Source organism: Hesperophylax consimilis, chromosome 21 (assembly GCF_061612785.1).
Source record: "Hesperophylax consimilis isolate HC1 chromosome 21, BYU_Hcon_1.0, whole genome shotgun sequence".
NCBI classification, from domain to species: Eukaryota; Metazoa; Arthropoda; class Insecta; order Trichoptera; family Limnephilidae; genus Hesperophylax; species Hesperophylax consimilis.
In genome coordinates, this window is record NC_142856.1 from 31,993,758 (window position 1) to 32,014,878 (window position 21,121).

Genomic DNA, 21,121 nt, shown 5'->3' on the forward strand with positions numbered 1-21,121 from the left:
AAATAAATGTAATACAGTTTTTCAACAGTAACATTGTGGTATACAGTAGTGAATGGTGGAAAAATCGGAGACGTCCAAAAAAGACATTAGCATTAGCGAAGCGGGGTCTACTAGTATTTTTATAAAAACGTTCGGCATCACAAATTCTACAATGTTGACATCTCGCGATTTTCTCGGGTTTGCGTTATCTGATATTAATGTCGTAAAAGCGTGTAAAGGTTCCATAGGTTATTCCTAAATTTTTAATTTTTTGTTGTTGTAATAATTGTTTTAAACGTCATATAGTGTTTCTAATCACAGCAAAACTAATTCCACCACGAATATTTAAAATTTATAAATATAATAAATGACATAGCTTTTTTCTAAATTTTCTATTATTGTTTACTGAAATGCTAATTATTCGTATACACAAAAAACTGTGATATAATATTATTAGTTCTCTAATCTAATGATGATAGGTCCTTGAACCGTTGAGTACACAGATAAACACATCCTATTTTTATTTGTTTTTTTATCTACAACGATGAAATCTAATCCACAATGCCTTGATTACTAAAAGCCTAGATAAAAATAAACAATGTTCGATATTATACCTTCATTATTTTGTGCCGATGATGTGGCGATACAAAAAAATTACGTTATAATTCACTAAATTTATTTATATGTAATGTTAGCTGAAGTCCCCGCCGTTGCCCGGGCTTTTGCCTGTTGAAGAGGTATAGATAACGGGCCTCGTCCCCGCATGCACGACTGGAGCTTCTTATTATTCTTTCTTACCGGGGGACTCCGCCAATCACCTGCGCCACCCCTGATGAGCGTTGGTGGTCAGAGGGGTGACTGTGCGGGCTGGGGTAACCTCCACCCTGCCTCCGACCTCCTGACGCTTCTTTCCCCTAGGTTCTTTAGGGTTTTATCCCTCTTTTTCCAATACTTATCTTCAGGGCACCACCGGGTGGTCGGCTAAGGGGTGTGGAAGTCCTGACCTGCACCAGTCGCCCCAACCACCACCAATTTCTCAACAGGACTGCCAGTCGTGGTTCGGCGAAACTCCCCCGTCACTCTATTGTTTTCTTTACTTTTATGTGTTTACAGGTACTGGAGTGTGGGTCCCCTCCACCAACTATCTGCCTGACACTTGAACTTGATTGTTTTGTTGTTTATTTTTCTGTGTTGTCCTTAGTTTAGTACTTGTAAGCGCTTGCATACCGCTTCATAACACCGTATGCGGGGACATTGAAGGCCTAGCTTCATTTATATAAATTGTAGAGCCGTTTATTCAAAAAAATTAGATTCATGCGAGAGCTCCGAAGGGGTGACCATAAGTCACCTATACCGGGGTGGGACAGGGTGGGTGTACCTTCAATGTTGAAGAGGTGGGAAAAGGGGATGGTTTGTTTTGAGGGTCAAGTGTGGAAATTTCATCAATCTGAGAATAAAACTGTTGGACACTCTGTACGCCTATAGATTTTTACTGATGCAACTTTACAGTCGTGCGTTCATCATACTAATTAATTTTTAGGTAAAAAATATGAAAACATTCTATTTTCGGTTGAGTAATAACAACTCTGGTTCGATGAACCCGGATTTGTTTTGAATTTAAATGTCACTTTCAAAATTTTGAACAGATTGTGTCAAGAATTCAGACAAGCGATTAAGAGGAAGCCACAAGCCAAAAATGTGTATATTATTGGTATACCTTATATTGTAGGTGATAGGCATTAAAATCGCTTGACAAATGGAGTCTAGAAACGTTCGATTTCAAGCACAAAACTGGTTTTTATTTATTTTGTAAATAATTTTATAAAAAAGCAAAAAAGTTAATCAAGTGAAACTGTCACAGATAATCTTAGCTATAATACTGTATTTTTTAAGTTGTTTCCTTTACGCGTTCATACATTTATATTGAAAAAATATTTGTTTAGTAGTTTACATTTATATTTTTTATAGATTCATTTATTTTTTTATTTGTATTCTACTCAAGCGAAACGATAGGAAAACCTTCAATTGATCTATAGCATATTTGTTGGTATTCATAATGTAGACCAATTCGTTATAAAGATTAATCAAAATAGTGATTTAGCATTAAGCTTCGCCTTAAGTACACCTACCTATAATTTTGTATGTTCTCGTGAAAAAATTTTCTTGATAATTCTGCAGCAATTGTTGTTCTTGTTCTGATTTGTTCTTTAAATAAACTTTTTGCTTCACAGATTTTACAATTATAATATATCATATTTTTTACCGGTCTAGGACATTTTGCACACTTGACCTTCAAAACAAGAGGAAGGTCACTGTCTACATCTGATTTGGAAAACTCTGCTTAAAGCCCGGGTGGTTTCAGCTACTTTCTGTGGAGAAGCTTCAACCTGCCTGAGAATTAAGTTTCTGTGGTTTCTTTTATTTATTTTTAAAGTGGCATAAATAATATATTGTAGGCGTGTCACTTTGTCCTAAGAAAGTTTATTTTTCTATACTTCACTATCCCTACAAACATTTTTAATGTTTATACTAACTAATTACTTTTGATAGGTAATGTTACTGAAACAAATATTTTGTAAATAATTTCGTTCAGCTCCACAAATCCTACAATTAAAAATACCGTCGTTTTCACGGTTCTGCGACACTACTATTACATTTCCAAGAAATCTATAAAGAAAGAGTTATTGTATTCTCAGAACGTAACACAATTTCGGCGAATAGAAAATCTATAATGGGGTTTCCTAGAAGACAGCTTCCGCAGTGTAATTGTTTGCGGTAAAGTTTATTACTAAATTGTTATAAGTACATAGATACCTTAATTATTAGTTATTACTCATAAAGTCATAACTTACATAGGATAATATGGTATCCCAAAAAGAGTTGACATGAACCCAGTACTCACTCAGATTTTTTTTTTTATATTAACACTACACAGGAGGCCCTGAAGAAAATAATTTCCCTCAGGGCCTATGTCATCTTTGGGGATGCTGTGTGGAGGGTCTTCTTGTGGAGAGGAAGGAGTGAACATGGGTCTTGAAGAGTCCCATGTTGTAGGAGGGAGGAAACACAGAGGCCGGCAGCTCGTTCCACAGCCGAGCTGTTGAACTTAAGAACGAATCGTAGAAGCGACCCGTTCTCATGTGACAAATATCAACCGTGTACAAATGTTGGGCGCGCGTTTGGCGTGTATCCCGACTACGCACCGGTGCCGAAGGGATCAATGACGCTAGTTCCTCAGAGCATCTTCCATTGTAATACCGATAGAACAAGGACAGCATACCTACCTGACGCCTGTGCTCTAAAGATTGCAGTCCGTTTGTTAAGATTGGGGAATCTATCAAACGGACCGCCCGTTTTTGCACAGAGTCGAGGGTTTTTTTTTCAGGTATTTAGGGGCTCCGGACCAGAGATGGCTGCCAAATTCGACAGTAGGGCGTACTTGCGATTTGTACAGGGTCAGCAGTTGTGTACTATTAAAGTATCTGCGGGCCCTGTACAGTACGCCCAGCTTCTGAGAGGCCAGCTTTACTCTGGCTTCGATGGAGCCCCCATACCTGAGCTGGTCACTTATAGTTACACCAAGCATATCAATGGAAGGCCTGTTCGGAAGATTGCTTCCGTTGAAGGAGACTAGGTTATCATTTAGATCCCTTTTAGACGTAATCAGACAGGATTGGGTCTTTGAAACATTAAATTCGACGAGATTATTTTTACCCCAGGAGGAAATACTCTCGAGATAACCGTCCATTCTCTGCTTCAAAGCCCTCCGAGCCGTTGGAGTTTGTGTGCCCTTTGGGGGCTTGTCAAACAAAAAGCTATCATGAACTGTACTGTCATCCGCGTAACAATGCATCGGTGCACATGTCAAAAGGTCATTGATGTGCAACAAAAACAAAGTCGGAGACAGAACCGATCCCTGTGGGACGCCAGCATCAGATACATGCAAGGTACAATATGTTTCAAACGAATTGTAATAATTGCAGTTTTTACAGTGTTTTTCAGTGTTTCGACATTTTCAACATCATTTTGTGTTCTTGTAAAAAATGAATTTCCGATCATTGTTAGATTCTTATGTGGTTCAAAATAAGAATCAAATTTTTCTTTCACTTGTATTAATGTCACCACTTCAATATTCATGTTAAATGTTTTGAATATTTCCATACCTTTCGATCCAATTGGATGTAGTAAAATTGCAATTTTCCTTTTATTCTGGAGCTTCTTCCAGACCTGATGCCAGCAGGTATATTTCCAGGGATCGCCACCAATTCTTCTAGTGTTCATCATTGTTCATGCTATCTGTTATCACTAAATTAGATAATGCATGAAAATCATGCTGCATTTGCAAATTTGACGAATCCTTCGACATCTTGTAATATTTTTATTAAATTATATTGTATTAAGCATCACTTCTGATCTTCTGATCCCACTTCTGACACCATGTTTCATGTGATCTTTGGGTCTTTATATTGAACACTTGTCACTGTTTAATTAGTTTATTTAGACTTTTTAGAGATGCGACAATTTTGCTGGCTGACAATTGAAAATACACACACTGTTTTACAATCGACGACAATAATAATAGTGATGGCATTAACATAGTGATGTGACAGTTAGTATAAATACATAATAATATACTCGCACATAATGTAGTTCTTATAATGTTCCATGTGACCAGACTCCCAAAGTGAAAGAACATCTTTCATGATCAAAGTGATACGTGAAATAGCTTTAGCCGTGTTTGGTGACCAGCTCTGAATAGGGACATATATGTACCCTAATTGGGGATGCCAGTCCCACTAATCTCACTGGCTCCTGTTTGCAGGAAGCAGTTTAATTCACATAAAAAGGATATGTACTAACGAAGAATTATAGAAATAAACATGCAATGACTTTACAATACATATATATGCTTTATAATCGCGACAAAACTGTTGTTGAGTTGTGACCTCTGCTCTGTGATATTCCACTATTTACTACTTTTAGTATTCACAACAATTCATTTATACCTACTATTTTACATTTTGTTTACCAGTGAGCAAAAAGTTTTCGGGGTGACCATCATTCATTTGTCAGAGTGTAATGTTAAAATGTAAGGAAAAATTACGATATTTTTAGAAAATTGGAAAAAAATATTTTTTGTTATGGCAGTAAATAAAAATATGTAATTATGTTAAGAAATATATATTTATTATCATATAAGATTGTTGATAAAAGAAAAAATGCGTATGCTAATCTTTATAATTTTTTAATGTGTAGTATTTTAACATATATTTCAACCCCACCCATGGATTTAGTATAATCGATAATAAAGTTTGGTTTATACTTAATTACAATCTTTTGAAAAGTCACTTTGGACTTCGAAAAAATTATAATTTTTTACAATTTTGCCTTTCTTTATATGGATCGTTCTATATTTATCTAAACCAAAAGTCATTTTGTTATCATCTGAAAAGTTTTTAACTACCTTGATCATTTTCTCTAAATTTTGTTCAGAATTCGAAAATAATTTTATATCACCCATACATAATAAATGCGAAATTGTATTACCCTTAATTTATATTCCAAACTTGCTTTTAATTAACATTTTAGATACAGGATTCAATGCTAAGCAAAACCAAAGAGGACTCAATTGTAATTGTAATTGCCGGTAACCCGGTCGTTTATTAACGTCAATGGTTATTTACAAATCATGTGTGCTACCCGACTCACTAAAAATATCTGTTCTGAGCCGGGTAGCAGTATCATTACATATATTTTGTAGACAAATCATGGCTTAATAAAAAATACAAAATAATACATGAAATAATATAGATATAAAATATTACATACGTATATAAAACTAATCGAACAATCTTTAGTGCGAGAGTTCTTATTGAGATGGAGTAACCCCATAAAAACCTATCATATGTATAGGGTAAAGTTGTGTTTAAAAATAAAAATAGGTAAGAAAAATACTACATTTAAATACATTTAAAACATTAAAAACAGTATGTGTATGTGTAAAAAATAAAATGGAATAATAACACGCTCAATTGCTTCACATAAATGATCTACCCATAATAAATACATTGCAAGAAGGAAAGAAAAATGCAATAAAGAAAAAAGAGAGAGAAAAAGAGTATTCAATATATAGGAGACACATTAGAAACCATTTTCGGTGTAAAAATTACATTTACTTAAAATTATGTTTATTAACACGGACGGTTTGCAAGTAACTTGTTTATATATTGTTTATGTGTTTAATTCGTAGAACTCCATTTATTTATTTTTTTTAAATTTAATTAAAATCAAATTTAATTTTTTTTTAAATTTAATTAAAATATTTTTTTTTAAATTTAATTAAAATCAAATTTAATTATTATTTTTTTAAATTTAATTAAAATCAAATTTAATAAAATAATTATTAAGTTCTGAAAGTATTTTTTGGATTTTGTTATTGTTACAGCTGTTTCGGCTTTCAAGGCCATTTTCTAACTGCAGTTTGAAAATGTTTCAATCTAAGTGATATAACGCAACAAGTAGAGATAAATAATAATTTAAGCAATAACAAACCAATCTCTGAGGTTCCGCAAGGTATTGTGCTTGGACCAATATTATTTGTAATCTAGATATTCCAGGTAACATTGTTAGTTTCGCAGACGATACTGCTTTAATATTTGAGCGTCAAACCTGGAGAGATGCTTTTAACAAATGTGATTTAGGATTAAGAGCAGTAAAGACTTGGCTGAATTATAACATCTCAGCTTTGAATACAATAAAAACTAAGCATGTGGCATTTTAGTATATCATAAAAAAGTCAACCTTCCAACACTCATTATTGATTTCTGAGTAAAATATTAGAAATTATTAATGGTTATTACCCCAGCAAAGTTTCCCCAATTAGTGTATTGTTTAAATTTAACTGAATGTCTTTATGTTAGTTATTCCCAAACGATGATTCATAGGGTTATTATAATTTAATAATTTCTAATATTTTACTCAAAAATCAATTAAGAAATCAGTAATTGAAATTAAAATACCTACCTAGAAATAATATAAATGTATCGTCTGTAAGTGGGCTACCCACAGTTTGATAATGCCTTTAGAGGGCGAAACAGCTGTCACGCGTAATAATAATTACACAGCAGAACTTGTTTAAAAATAAACTGTTTTTATAAACCCACTAAATATTACCAAAAAAATTGATCCTTAATGTTATGTACAAAAAATAACAAATACAAATTCTATTATCCATCCAACCTACTTTATAAGTAATGTAACGTTATGTGTATATATGACTCTACATTGAACTTAGTGGGCGGTACATACTAAAACTTATTTTGGTCAAGGAAACTATTTATATCAGGCACCACTTATGTTGTTTAGTATTTGTCCAAATCATATGAAGTCTACTAAATTCCTTAGTTAAATTTAAAAGTTAGTTAATATGTTTGTATTATATTTTCTTAATAATTTTTCATCCTTGTCCATTCTTAAATAATAAGATTTTATATAAGTCCCATTTGCTAAAAACTGAATGTCACCCTAGCTGTCTTTATTATCAACTTTGTTTTTTCTTGGTAATAATGATTAATGATTAGTTATGGTTCAAATATTTTTACAATTTTACTCTCAAATTACCCATCTGGTAACTCATCTAATACACAAGAAACGCTAATTGTCGTACTTTCGATTTCCTAGTTATAGAACTATCACGTGCAATCTCTAACTAGATTGAATAAAAAGTGCCAAAACGCCCTCGTGTGTGATGATAATTTCAATCGTCAGTATTATTATTATTTAAAAAAAAATACAGTTATTTCTAAGAGATAACGAATGTAGCAACGTCGTCTCATACAGCATTCCGTATTCGTATTAGTATTATATTGTCATCTCAGTCACACCCGTGATGTAGAAAGTAGTATTTGACGCAACTTTTATATACGAAAACGCCGATCGGTCCTATCGTTTATTTTGTTCATACATATTCATATTCACTAAATACTTAGTTGTATATTACCAAATCAACCATCTGTGGATATTTATAATTGGTCTGTTTCTTTGTGTATTAAATTAATGTTCCTTAAAACAAATAAATAAATACACACACATTCTTTGAAATCTTAATCTATCTTTGTCATTTATGAACAATGTTGGAATTAAGAATTTACTGAAAACATATGAGTATTTGTTATTTGCCACATTTTATCTTAATTTAGTGAGAAAATAACAAGTCTATATGTATTGTAACGTCATTGCCTATTTGGGTCTAGTTCACCGCCTGGAAAAGCAATTTCCCGGAAACGTTTCCGACTATTCAGGGTCGACTACCTCGTTAGAGGGAATATACCCACTACGTATGCACTGTATTGGCTGTGAACTGTATTGGCTCACCTTGCCACCGCTACTAACTCTACTCTACTCTTACTTACTTACCTGTGGACATATTATTCACTTGGCGAATGGAAGAGGAAGTGAATGATATGAAAAATGACAGCGATCAACGTTCATATAGTGATTAAATGATATTGCGGTGTTACATTAACTTGATGTACGTCAGTGACATTTTAATTCTTTATATTTTAATGATCGATGTCCAGCGTCGATTTTCAGTTTCATTGTTTCAGGACCGAAAAAGCTGCTAATGATATGTTTCTACTTTCTATTAGTTGACAGTACAATGAGGTCCTTGTCTCTATTATACTCAAATAAAGTCTGTCTGTTTGTGCGCTTAGTTCTGCTAAACCGCGCAACGGATTTATATATGGTCATCACTATCTTTTAGATAATTTCTTTCAGAAGGTTTATAGAGCAATGCCCGGTGCATGTCAGCCTCGCGATATTCGCGTAGACTATCGACACATGTTTTTGTTATTTGTTTTTTGGGTGTTATGCCGTGTTGCGCTAACTTCTTCTTTAGCCAACGTTTCAGACAGCATTGCAGTGTCCATCATCGCGGCATATGTGTTATTTAAAATTTATGATTTTTATTTAAGATTTGTTATTCAAAATAACACATCTGCCCTGATGATGGACACTGCAATGCTGTCCGAAACGTCGGCTAAAGAAGGAGTTAGCGCAACACGGCATAACACCCCAAAAACAAATAACAAAAATACTTTTGGCCGTGAAAATCTTAAATCATATCGACACATGGGTTAGATTATAATGGTTATTATCTAGGCAGGTATGTGCCTATGCAAATTAACGCTCTGTTCGCTGAACCAAAAAGATAGGTATTCGCAAATGTGACTTACGGAAGAGTTGGTTGTGATGTTCGATGATACGGTTCTTTTGGTAGGGCTCGTATGGTGGAGGAATTTACAGGCACTCGTATAGTGTCCGTAATCAGGGTAGATGTGTAATCGAAGATTGTGGTGAAGCGTATGGATGCTTAAGTATATAGGTATACGTGTTGCGATCTCAATCCTCAACTGGTATTTAATCTAAGGGCTATATAGGAAAATGTCTGTCTATTGACTCCAGCGGAAGTAAAACAATCGTCTTCATTCATCACGTAGAGGTCAGAACTTTGAATCCAAGGGTTTCCTCTTCCATTCCTGCCGGGTATCGAATACCTGCCTACGTTTGTAAAACGCACTCGAGAAGGTTTACCTATAAACATGGATAATTATAGTTTTCCTATCAAACGGCCTCGGGTTGATAGACGTGATATTAAAATTGTCGCATTCCATCAATGGTGTTTTTTTCTGGCTGCGCGTGATGTTGATAGAATATCATTTTCCACACAGTTAATAAAACTTGGTCGATTCCGTCGTCCACTATCGTCTTAAGTGCTATTTTATTAATGTTGTTCAATCTACTGCTCAACCAATCTTAATACGGGCCTAGGTCATCCTCGAGGATGCTGTGTGGAGTGTCTTTTTGAGGAGAGAAAGGAGTGACTATGGGTCCTGACGATACCCATGTTATCGGAGGGAGGAGAGTAGCCATACATCTAAAACCGAAATTTTAATGCACGACGGATAAATTAGTTCTTAACTAGCTGTATCTACCATTATGTAAGTAGTCTTTTCTTGAACGCATTCGTTACACTGCTTAACCGACCAGTCATCGGATGAACATATTATCTTCGCCATACAAAAAAAACGATTAACAATTTTCAATGCTTCATACATTGGGTAGGAGGAGGGGGCTATATTTATTTGATATTTTCACACAGATTACTTATATTCAGTGGAATTTTTAAATTCGAATGCTTTTGAAATGAGTTTTGCAGGTTTTTAGAATTTGTGAAAAATAATTGTTTCATAAATATTCAACTCTTTCAAAACAGTTTTTCCCGACTTTCTGTTATATAAAGTGTACATTATTATCGCCGTACAGTCGTAATAATGTACCCTTTTTTTCCTGAAGATTTTTTGTTAAAAACATTTCGACCCCTGTCATAATGAAAAAAAAGATATTTTTAATGTTATTTAAAACGATTGGTGAAATACAACCGCTCAGAATGGAAACTTTGCTTGAATTGGCATTAGCCGTGTTTTGCCATAGCCAGGTACTTCTCGAACTTCCTCTTCACTATCTCATTTCCATCGCAACTCCCTTCAGTTTCACGACATACCCCTTTTGGGTAAGCCATAGTCCCACCGGCCTCAGGCAGTAGTTTATGGATTCAGTCAAGAAGCAGGTACCTACATTATTAAGTTTAAGTTTTGTCTGAGTTCGCTTGTGAATTTTGTAAATGTCAGGGTTCAGTGCGGAGGTATATTCAATTTGGCTTCTAACTTTGGACGCATTATAACAATCTAATAAGTTGGAACGATTCCAAGTTTATATAAGATTAAGAAAGGTTAGGAGATAATGTTCCCTTTAAAGTGAGAGACGATCAGATTAACTGGGTTCAGAAAGGTTTACGCCGTTTTCCCGCCGGGGTAGACAGAGAGAACGGACCGCCAAACAAATCGGTCTTGGCACACACTTCTTGCTTCAAACACATTCATGCATTGTCTCATACTCTTATATTATTCCAATTATGTCAAGACATGACCCTATTCTAGTATCCGGTTCACTTGATCGTGCCATGTCTTCCTCGGGCGTCCCACTCATTCTACCATTCGTTCTCTTTCCACTCCTTCCTTCGTTAATTCGCTCTACATGCCCTAACCGTCTAATCGTCCCTTTCTTATTCTTACTCATTACGCTATTCTTACTCTTGCGGCCTTGCATTCTTTTGCGAATCTCCACATTTCTCACACGATCTTACCTGATATTACCACACATACCCCTCAGGGATCTTATTTCTACCGCATTCAGTCTACTTTCGGCCTTCCTCTGCCAGTTCCATGCCTCACTTTCATACATCAGAGTAGGTACCAGCACTCCATGGTGGACGTAGCGTTCAGTCTTCCATTAATGGAGTTTCCTGAATTTACCCTTCTTTCAATATCTCTGTCAGCCTTCCCATCTCTCGTAAACATGCTTCCTAAATACACAAACTCATCCTCCTGCTCCAAGTATTCATCATTCACAACTAACACCGTGACTTTAATGTAACTAAATATTCGTAACAAATAATTATAAGCAATAATCAGTCGCCTGAAATATCAATACAAATTGAAAATATCTCCCGAGTAAAAATAAAAGCCGCCGATGGGAATTGAACCTGTGCACCTGATGTCCGGTCAGGTGCTCTGAATGTGTCGGCTTATTTCCAACCCGCCAAATGATTCAATATGTACTAGTACCTCAATCAACAATTACTGCTTATTATATTTTTTCACCTGTAAAACACCGTTGTGTTTTTTTCTCCTGTTTGTTCTCCTTTATGCTATCCATAAAACCTTGTCTTATAAACATTAGTTTATCATTTAAAAAAAAAATAGTAAATATTCATCATTGACTCATTCTTCATACATCCTTCGTTCATCCTAGCCGCGAGAGACAGTAGATTTTCCATGCTGTTAGAAATCAGCACCACATCAGCGAATAATGTTCACCATTATTTTCGTACTTTTAATCACCTATATAGTTAAATTTAATCCGGCGTACTATTACTATATTTTACGTGTTTTTTTACAAGTTCATGCGAACGCCTAACGCACAATCCCCCCTCCACGATGATTTATTTAACTCCCTACAATGTTAACTATTTATTAAAAAAAGTTTCAGCCGGCGTACTTAACTTTTTATTTTTTTACCATTTTCACTACCTCCCACAGTAACACCCACACCCACCTACTTCACACCTACCCGAATTGGGTAATTTCAAGAGTCAGAATAATAAAAGAGTATTTATGAGACGATACACGTATGTGAATAAAGCAAGGAGTGTGTACACTGTACCCTGTGTACCAAGACGGAGATGTGTGGCGGTTCACACTATATGCATACCCCTTTGAGGAAACGGCGTTATGGTTAGTTAGTTAATAATTTATAATATTTCTAGGCGATTAAATTTTCAACACAACAAAGCGTTTAATTAAATGAAAATTTATTTCAAAAGCTCTCTGTCGGAATCTACATGGGATATATAACTTGTCTGTGCATAAACCGCCGTAATATAATAATATGGAGTATACGGATCGATTATTGTAATATAATCTATTTTATTTTTCCTCCGCTATCATCTCACTAGATGTATTGTAATAAACCATTATATTAAATTACTGAGATTATCCCGAGTGAATTTAAGACGTGAATCTAGCCTCCTACTATTATTGATGAAATATTCGATTTGTGTAAAATCAATACTTTAGATGGCGATGGATTGCTGAGTTTATCTCGCGTGAATTAGAGATGTGAATCTAGCCTCCTACTATTTATTGGTGAAATATTCGATTTGTGTAAAATCAATACTTTAGATGGCGATGGATTGCTGAGTTTATCTCGCGTGAATTAGAGATCTGAATCTAGCCTCCTACTATTATTGGTGAAGTATTCGATTTGTGTAAAATCAATACTTTAGATGGCGATGGATTGCTGAGTTTATCTCGCGTGAATTAGAGATGTGAATCTAGCCTCCTACTATTTATTGGTGAAGTATTCGATTTGTGTAAAATCAATACTTTAGATGGCGATGGATTGCTGAGTTTATCTCGCGTGAATTAGAGATGTGAATCTAGCCTCCTACTATTTATTGGTGAAATATTCGATTTGTGTAAAATCAATACTTTAGATGGCGATGGATTGCTGAGTTTATCTCGCGTGAATTAGAGATGTGAATCTAGCCTCCTACTATTATTGGTGAAGTATTCGATTTGTGTAAAATCAATACTTTAGATGGCGATGGATTGCTGAGTTTATCTCGCGTGAATTAGAGATGTGAATCCAGCCTCCTACTGTGAAATATCAACCTATTGGTGAAATATTCGATTTGTGTAAAATCAATACTTTAGATGGCGATGGATTGCTGAGTTTATCCCGCGTGAATTAGAGATGTGAATCTAGCCTCCTACTATTATCGGTGAAATATTAGTTTTGTGTAAAATCAATACTTTAGATGGCGATGGTTTTCAGATGCTAACTTTCGGTACAGTTTCAACTTGACAAAATCAATCATTTATTGAGAGAAAAACAATCTGTATGGAATAATGACCTGGTCTACCGGCTTCATCTTTCACTGCATCATTGTTTGAATTTGAATGTATTAAACCTCACTTCTTGCACTGTAATTTTGAGTATTTTTAACATGAAATCTTTCACTACATTCTCAGAGTGTTGTATATGTGAACCCCACTTTCATAGGTGTTTCATAAAGTGTTACATTGTCTTTGGGTGTTTATCCTCACTTTATTGTCTTTGGGTGTTAATCCTCACTTTATTCACTACATTCTCAGTGTTATATGTGAAACCTACGTTCATAGGTGTTTCATAGAGTGTTGCATTGTCTTTGGATGTTTAAATCCTCACTTTATTCACTACATTCTCCGAGTGATTTTTTATCTTCAGATCTTTTACCGTATTATTTTGGAGTGTTACCAACCTCGCCGCCGTACCTGCTTTACCCGTTGCTCAAAACCTCACTCCCGCCCCTATATTCTCTTGCAGTATTCTAACCTCACTCCCATCCCTGTTTGTAAATTCTCTCGAAGTGTTCAAGACCTCACTCCTACCCTTATATTCTGTTGGAGTGTTCATTCGTATAGAGAACTCAAGGCTTTTGAAAAGTTTGTCACTTATTATATTTCAATCTTCAGGGAGTCCGAGATAAGTCCAAGGCTGCAATGGGTGTATACATAGGGCTGCATGCTTTATTTGTTTGGCCAAGTATAGATGTAATAGATAGTGGCCGAGGTCGATAAGCGGGTGGTACCGCCAGACATCACGAACGTGGAATATACGAGTACCTAAAGGCCGCCCTTCAAACAGTTCAAGTGCGGGGGAAACCCGTACCTATCCAAATATATTGATACTGATTTAACGTTGTTTGCTCGATTTTATCGCAATGATAATAATAATATTATGAAATTCCTAACAGGTCTATAATAACGGGAAACAAAATACTGTTATCGTTTCTTTATCCATTTGCATATTCTATATGTCTATCTCTTTTTTTCATCTCTTCCATGCATACACTTGGACCTAGGATACTGCGAACAGATGGCAGTAAAATTGACGCCTAGCTCAAATTTAGGCGCTTCTGCCACCAGACATTAATGACACCCTTAGTTTAATCAATCGCATAAGGTCAATATCCCGTCAGCTAATATTGAATGCATTCAGGGTTATGTTGGCTTTTCGTACAAATAAGTCGCAGTAAAATTTGCCCCTTAACCCTTGCGATGCCGAAGGTAAAATTCCAATCGCCCACCGTACTCTAGCTGATACTATTTTCGTAATAACTTAGTTGTTTTTTGAAAATCATTTTTTTGTAAATTGTAACGTCTTTTCAGTTAATGTGTTTATATATTTAAAATGGTGACCGGATAAATGATCAAAATGATAATTCATCACATCTTTAAAAAGTTATATAAAGTTATGGAAAGTGATGAATCAAAAACTTTATTAACTGGGTTAAGTAGGTTAGGTTAAAAAAAAATTCATCGTTTTTAATGACTTTGTATCACTTTTTAAAAGTGTGTTGAATAGTCACTGTGTTGAATTAGCATGGAACCCTTTAAAATGCAGTTAATTTAAACATTTTAAATTTGCAGTTTCCCCAGGATAGTTTTTTTTCGGTCTAACGTTTAAAAAAATAGAATGTTTTGAAGACACACGAAAAAATTATATGAGATTTTTACATTTTCCAGCTAAATAAGCTTTAGAATAATATTAAGATACATTAATTCCTTGCCAAGCGAATAAACATGTTTGTAAGTGACGAAACGATAAGCCGGAATAATAGATACATTGATTCCTTGCCAAGTGAATAAACATCTTTGTAAGTGACGAAAAACAATAAGCTAGAATAATATTAAGATACATTAATTCCTTGCCAAGCGAATAAACATCTTTGTAAGTGACGAAAAACGATAAGCTAGAATAATATTAAGATACATTAATTCCTTGCCAAGCGAATGAAAAAAAATTGTATGCTACACGAAGAAAAAATAATATTAAAACGGTTTTGCAGGCCTTTCCTGATAAACTTTTAATATATTCCTAATATATTGGAACTCGTGTTCATGGACGTGCATTTGCCTTGATAATATATTATGACGAAATTTGAAAATATTAGGATTTTCATATACTCATCATTTACTAAAAGTTTAAAGGACTGCTATCCCGTTTTAACCGAATTATGAATAGTTTTAAGATATTCTTAATAAATTAGCAATACTAATTTCTCTACGCGTCTACAATCTACTAAAAAGTGTGGTGAGCTAATAGGAAATTCACACTGGGTAGGTGTCTTGGCACACCGAGGGTTAACTCACATTTAGATGAAGCTACAAGTAGACGAAATCCACTGAGGGTAGGTGTTTTGGCACACCAAGGGTTAACTCACATTTAGATGAAGCTAGACGAAAGTAGACGAAATCAGGCTACTATCCCATTAGCTGTTATTATTTAGTACAATCGCGAAACAGTGATTCTGTTTGCAATTCTTACGTACTAGAAAGTAAGTAAAAGTGACGCCTCAACTTTAGATCATCACATAAGGACATTTTCCCATAATGCAATAAAATTCCTCCAGCTACATTATTAATGCAACCGCGAATCACAGATATTATTTTGTTGACACTATCCAACAAATAACATAACGACAGTAAAATTGACGCCTTGGCTCTTTTCGCGCAAAGAAATTACGGAAAATTGTGGTGCTGGAACAAGACGAATGGCGCCTTTACGTTCTATACAGTGCCAGATACCTATTCAATAATTGCACCAAATGCCAAGGCAGACTTAATCACACTTCTTATGTTTATGGAGAGTTGTCCGCAAAAGTGCATAATCTAATTTACAAAATCTATTTTTGATCCTGTGTGGAGTTAAAATATATTTTTTAATATTAAAATATTCAGTTATTATTATTACCGATGGATCCCATATATGGTTGTACTTCTTACCAACTGTGAATGCTCCACAATTTATTGAAAGGGTGATCTCATCAAAGAGATTCACACACCTTTATGTATATAATCACAAACACAAACACGACGTGCAGTCACTTCAATAAATATATTTAAAACGTGTGTCGGATCGAGCCACCTGCTTTTTAAATTTTGCTTTGAATCGTGAGTCAGTCCGCTTTCTGCTTGCGTTAGTCACCCTGTTCCGCATTTGGCTGGAATTCGTAAAATATTAAACAAAGAGAAAAGCGTACTGAATAAAACATTATTTTCTGTTACGTAGGTATCTACGCTTGAAAGGAAGCAAAACATTGGTTTATTCGTACTTTGATCTACAGAAACAACGTGCTCTGTTCGGGTGATATTTTATAAATAGCGCTGTTGTTGTTATTAAATGGTTTAGCTAATTGCACGACTCATTTGTTAATTTTTATAGCTAGTTAACCTAGATAATAATATGGGTGAAAAAGATAAAAATACGTAGGTACTAAATAAAACAAACAATGCATTAGTACTAACTAGATACTGTGAACTTTACAAACAGCTGTTAGGATTAAGAGCTACACAATATTGACATGTTTTACAATATGAGTATCCACAAATTAACATTAAAACGTCCTTTATATCTTTTTTGTTGTTTGTTTTTGGGGTGTTATGCCGTGTTGCGCTAACTCCTTCTTTAGCCGACGTTTCGGACAGCGTTGCAGTGTCCATCATCAGGGCAGATCCCTGATGATGGACATCAGGGCAGGTCCTTTATATCTGTCCAATAATAATACTAGGTTCATGATTGGCTTACTCTACCCAAGGGAGTCCGAGAAATTGTTAAATGATAGCGAAACTTATTGTTTTATATTTAACCTGTACTAATTTTGGATTGTTGACATTAGAGTGGTTCCTATTGATGCACCAAGATAGTCGATGGCGGTTTCCTTCCTTGTCGACTTTTCCTTCCTCGGTTCGACAGTGATTTTTCAAATTTCGGTAAACATTTTCGTCGATTTGAGAAGATGTCAAGTCAAGTGTGACGGGTTGTCGTCGGTCAAACAACCGGCCCTAAGTATTATGCTACGTGTTGTGTTGCATACAGGAATGACGAACATTAAATTATTCACGGCCATTGTAAATATTCCGCTAAAGCAACACAGCCAATGACCACCCTGTGCTGTTTGAGGCTTTACCGGTGCCGAATATGTTTTCACGATCTGTTAAAAGTTCCTAATGCAGGAAAACGTTAAATAATATCGACCATGCCAGACAGAAGAAGAAGACGTTGAAGTTTTTAGGGGTCCCATCTGTTCGGAGCCTGATGTGATATGGCGTGCCCAATTGGGGTAGCTGGCGTTGCTGTGAGGCTGAAGGGACGGCTAATGTAATTTCAAGCATCGATTCTGAATGGTGATTTCTCACCAGGGCGGTACTGAGAATATCTACCACTGTGGAAGCTTCGAATTGATCACAGGGGTGTAGACCAGTTTACCACTATAATATTATCACAGAATGGCGTCAATTCGCTTCCAGCTTTGCAGCAGCCAATACAGTGCACTTCGCAATAATTAATAAAATTACATTCGTAAAGATTCTCCCAATCTCACCAACCGCGGCCTATCTATCAGGATCGGATGTGGTTGCACGTTACGGTTGATAAGGAACTTGCTGTACCTATAATATGCTGTATAATTATAATATATAGCGTAGTACTCTGCAACAGTTCAGACAATCAAACAAAGGAGCATTGTTCGTGGCCATTTGCAATTTTGTACTTGCTCGTTTACGTGCACCAACGCGCTGGTGTATTTCTAGCTCTATAGTCTGTATTCATGAAAATTATATACGACAGATAATGATTGTTAACTAATGTAGTAGATGGAAGACGAAGACGCCGCACCTCACAGCTTCGGAACCGACAAATTTAATAGGCGCATTCTCTTAGTACCCCATAGAGGAAGCCAGGGGTGTCGCCAGCTATAGAGCTTGTAGGGAAGGAACAAGGAAGTAGTCAGAATAAACTAGAAATGTGTATATACAAGCTGACGTGTACCCGGCCTTGCACTGGGTTATGAACAGGGCCGTCTTAAGCCGTGAAGGGGCACATGGCGATACTAAGTTTGGGGGCCCTTTTGAGAGCCGCAAATCTACAGGAAAATTACAAACGGTTTGTGCATGTTCCCAGAGTTAGACCTAGCCGAGCCCCCTCCGAAGAAAGGGGCCCTGTGTAAAATTTGATTTATTAGTCCTGGATTAGTCCTGGGTCCTCAACATGTACCATCTTCAGAGCATCCCCAAAGATGATATGTTATGCCTCCTGTGTGGAGTTAATTTAAAAAAAAAACAATAACAAGTCGGTCCGTGGCCGGGGCCTCTCGGGCCTAGGCGGCCTAAGTCCGGCCCTGACCGTGATGATCGTTACTTGTCACATTTATTATAGAAATATCAGATTTGTGGATTTGGCGCCAGTTATAAACAGTCTTTTTTTATTTTTTTGTTCACTAATTTGTCTAGGGTGGGGCAGCTAAACCCCCCTGCCCCCCTACCCCCCTGGCTCCCCCTGCCCTACTGCCCGCACTGCTACCCCCTGCCGACGCCCATGGAGGAACTCTCACTTCCTCACTTCATGGCTTTGAAATCCACGTGACTTACTTAAATCCACGGTTTTATATTTGTGTTATACTATATATTTTTTTCATTTTTTTTTATTTATTTACGAGAATCAAAATAAATTAATTCCGCATGGTAATGGCGTTTTCGAAGCAATTTTTTTTTTCAAATTTTTGAATACTATGGCGCTTAATAGGGTGCATTCTCAAACACGGTAATTACATTACCTAACCTACCTAACAGATGATCGCATGACAACAGGTTGTTTGTAAATGCACCCATACATCCCTATTCATAATATTTTCCAGATGTTTACTACCACAATATCTATGGTTGTTTCCTTGTTTTTTGTTGTTATTTATTATTTGAGATCGACCATCTAATTTGGTCTTTGGACGGCGTGACGTGCAGTGACTGGAAATAGTTGATTTATGCTTGTTTCTAACTGAACCAGACTGATCGGACCGGCACGGACCGAGTACCCCGAGTACATGCTAATTCAGATAATATTTATTATATTATAGAAGAATTAACCTTTTTTATGATACGTATCTGCAATGATCCTTTGAAGTTTTTAGGAGTAGGTATTCAAAGATTTTAATCGGTTTGTTATTGACACTAAAATGTTAATAGTGTATTTTTGTTATTTTTTCAGGAAATATCAGCGCTGTGTTCACGTTCAAACAAAAAGGCGACGAATTGAGTAAATTGCTAGATAAAGGGATCGAAGTCATACTCAATATCTCGCAAGGAACCGTGTGCATTCGTTCTCCCAGCAATATGAATAGGTAAATAAATTAATCGAATTATCGCCATTTTCATTTTTTTTCGAGATGAGTAGTCCGAACTTGGATTGTTTGCGAAACTGACCCAAAATGGCGATCTTGTGTTATTTATTACATATTTGATCGTCTCCAGGAGTGTGCAGTAATGACAAGAAAGTGATCGGGCAAAATCAGTATAGTTTCTTTTCAATTTCAGTAATATTTTTATTTAGATTTAAAAAAAATTACGAGTAGCTACATCTATCTTGGTCACCTATTAGTGGCCAAGATAGATGTAGTTACTCGTCGTAAGTGGCTATTACTAAACCTGTTTTTAGTAAAGTTTTCGAATAACTGGACACACTTTATAATAACACTTCGATTTGACTTAATTATTATAAAAGACAAGTGTATAAATTTATCAGTTTTACGCTTGTACAACTTTTCCGGATCTCGTGTATATCCAGTTTAGTGTCCCTTTATCAGGACATCCCGATGAATTATTATTGAAATTTGTTTTTTTTTTTTTTTTTTTCATAAGAAGCAATTACTTTGTGGTTACATTATATTTAAAAAAAATAAAACAAACATAAAGATAACTATAAGAGTTATAATTATATCCTGATGAAGCTTGGTTGAAGCGAAACCGGTCGATGTGTAAAATAATACATATTCGTGGTTAACCTGTTAACCGGGCGGGACGTATAAATACGTCAAACGTAAACAGTATCGGGTACGGGTAGGATGTATAAATACGTCCTTGAAATATATGTTGCGCCCTGGAACGAGCGGGACGTATATTTCCGAACATATCACACGGAAATTGAGTTTTTAATTTTTACACATTTTAATTTTTGAAACTCAATTTTTCTCTTTTATCTGTGTGCTTTTATTTATTGTTCTGTAATTATAACCTTTTTTATATTTTTTGTAATCTTTATAATTGTTTGTAAATATTCTATTTTTTTAATTCGATTTTTTCATTTTTTTGATTGAAAAATTTAAAAAAAAAAAATTAACGTCCACCGGGCGTGACGTATTGATACGTCCTAGTGAAGGAGTTCGCGCCCGTTATATGTTGCGTAATTCAAAACTGAACTCCCCGGTTAACAGGTTAAATACAAAGTGTTTGTTTTATTTAAAAAAAAAAAAAAAAAATTGTATTTATGTGGTTTTTTGCAGGACGTCAGTGTTGTTTGTCTCCATATCCTTCATAGTCCTTATGGTGATGTCCATATCCTGGCTTGTCTTCTACTACATCCAGAGATTCCGCTACATTCACGCCAAGGACAGATTATCGGTAAGAATTATTTTTATTTTTAGTTC

At 35.5% G+C, this 21,121-nt stretch overlaps 1 protein-coding gene across 5 annotated transcripts in view; it reads left to right on the top strand.

Moving 5' to 3' along the window:
• The window catches only part of gol (ring finger protein goliath), a 210,336-nt gene that overhangs the window by 171,246 nt on the left and 17,969 nt on the right, over positions 1 to 21,121 (top strand). For all 5 annotated transcript variants that reach the window (XM_089644477.1, XM_089644479.1, XM_089644478.1 and 2 more), the window contains 2 exons: positions 19,687 to 19,819; positions 20,978 to 21,095. In XM_089644477.1, coding sequence (XP_089500603.1) covers positions 19,687 to 19,819; positions 20,978 to 21,095 — 251 coding nt within the window. The remainder of the gene's footprint in view (positions 1 to 19,686; positions 19,820 to 20,977; positions 21,096 to 21,121) is intronic.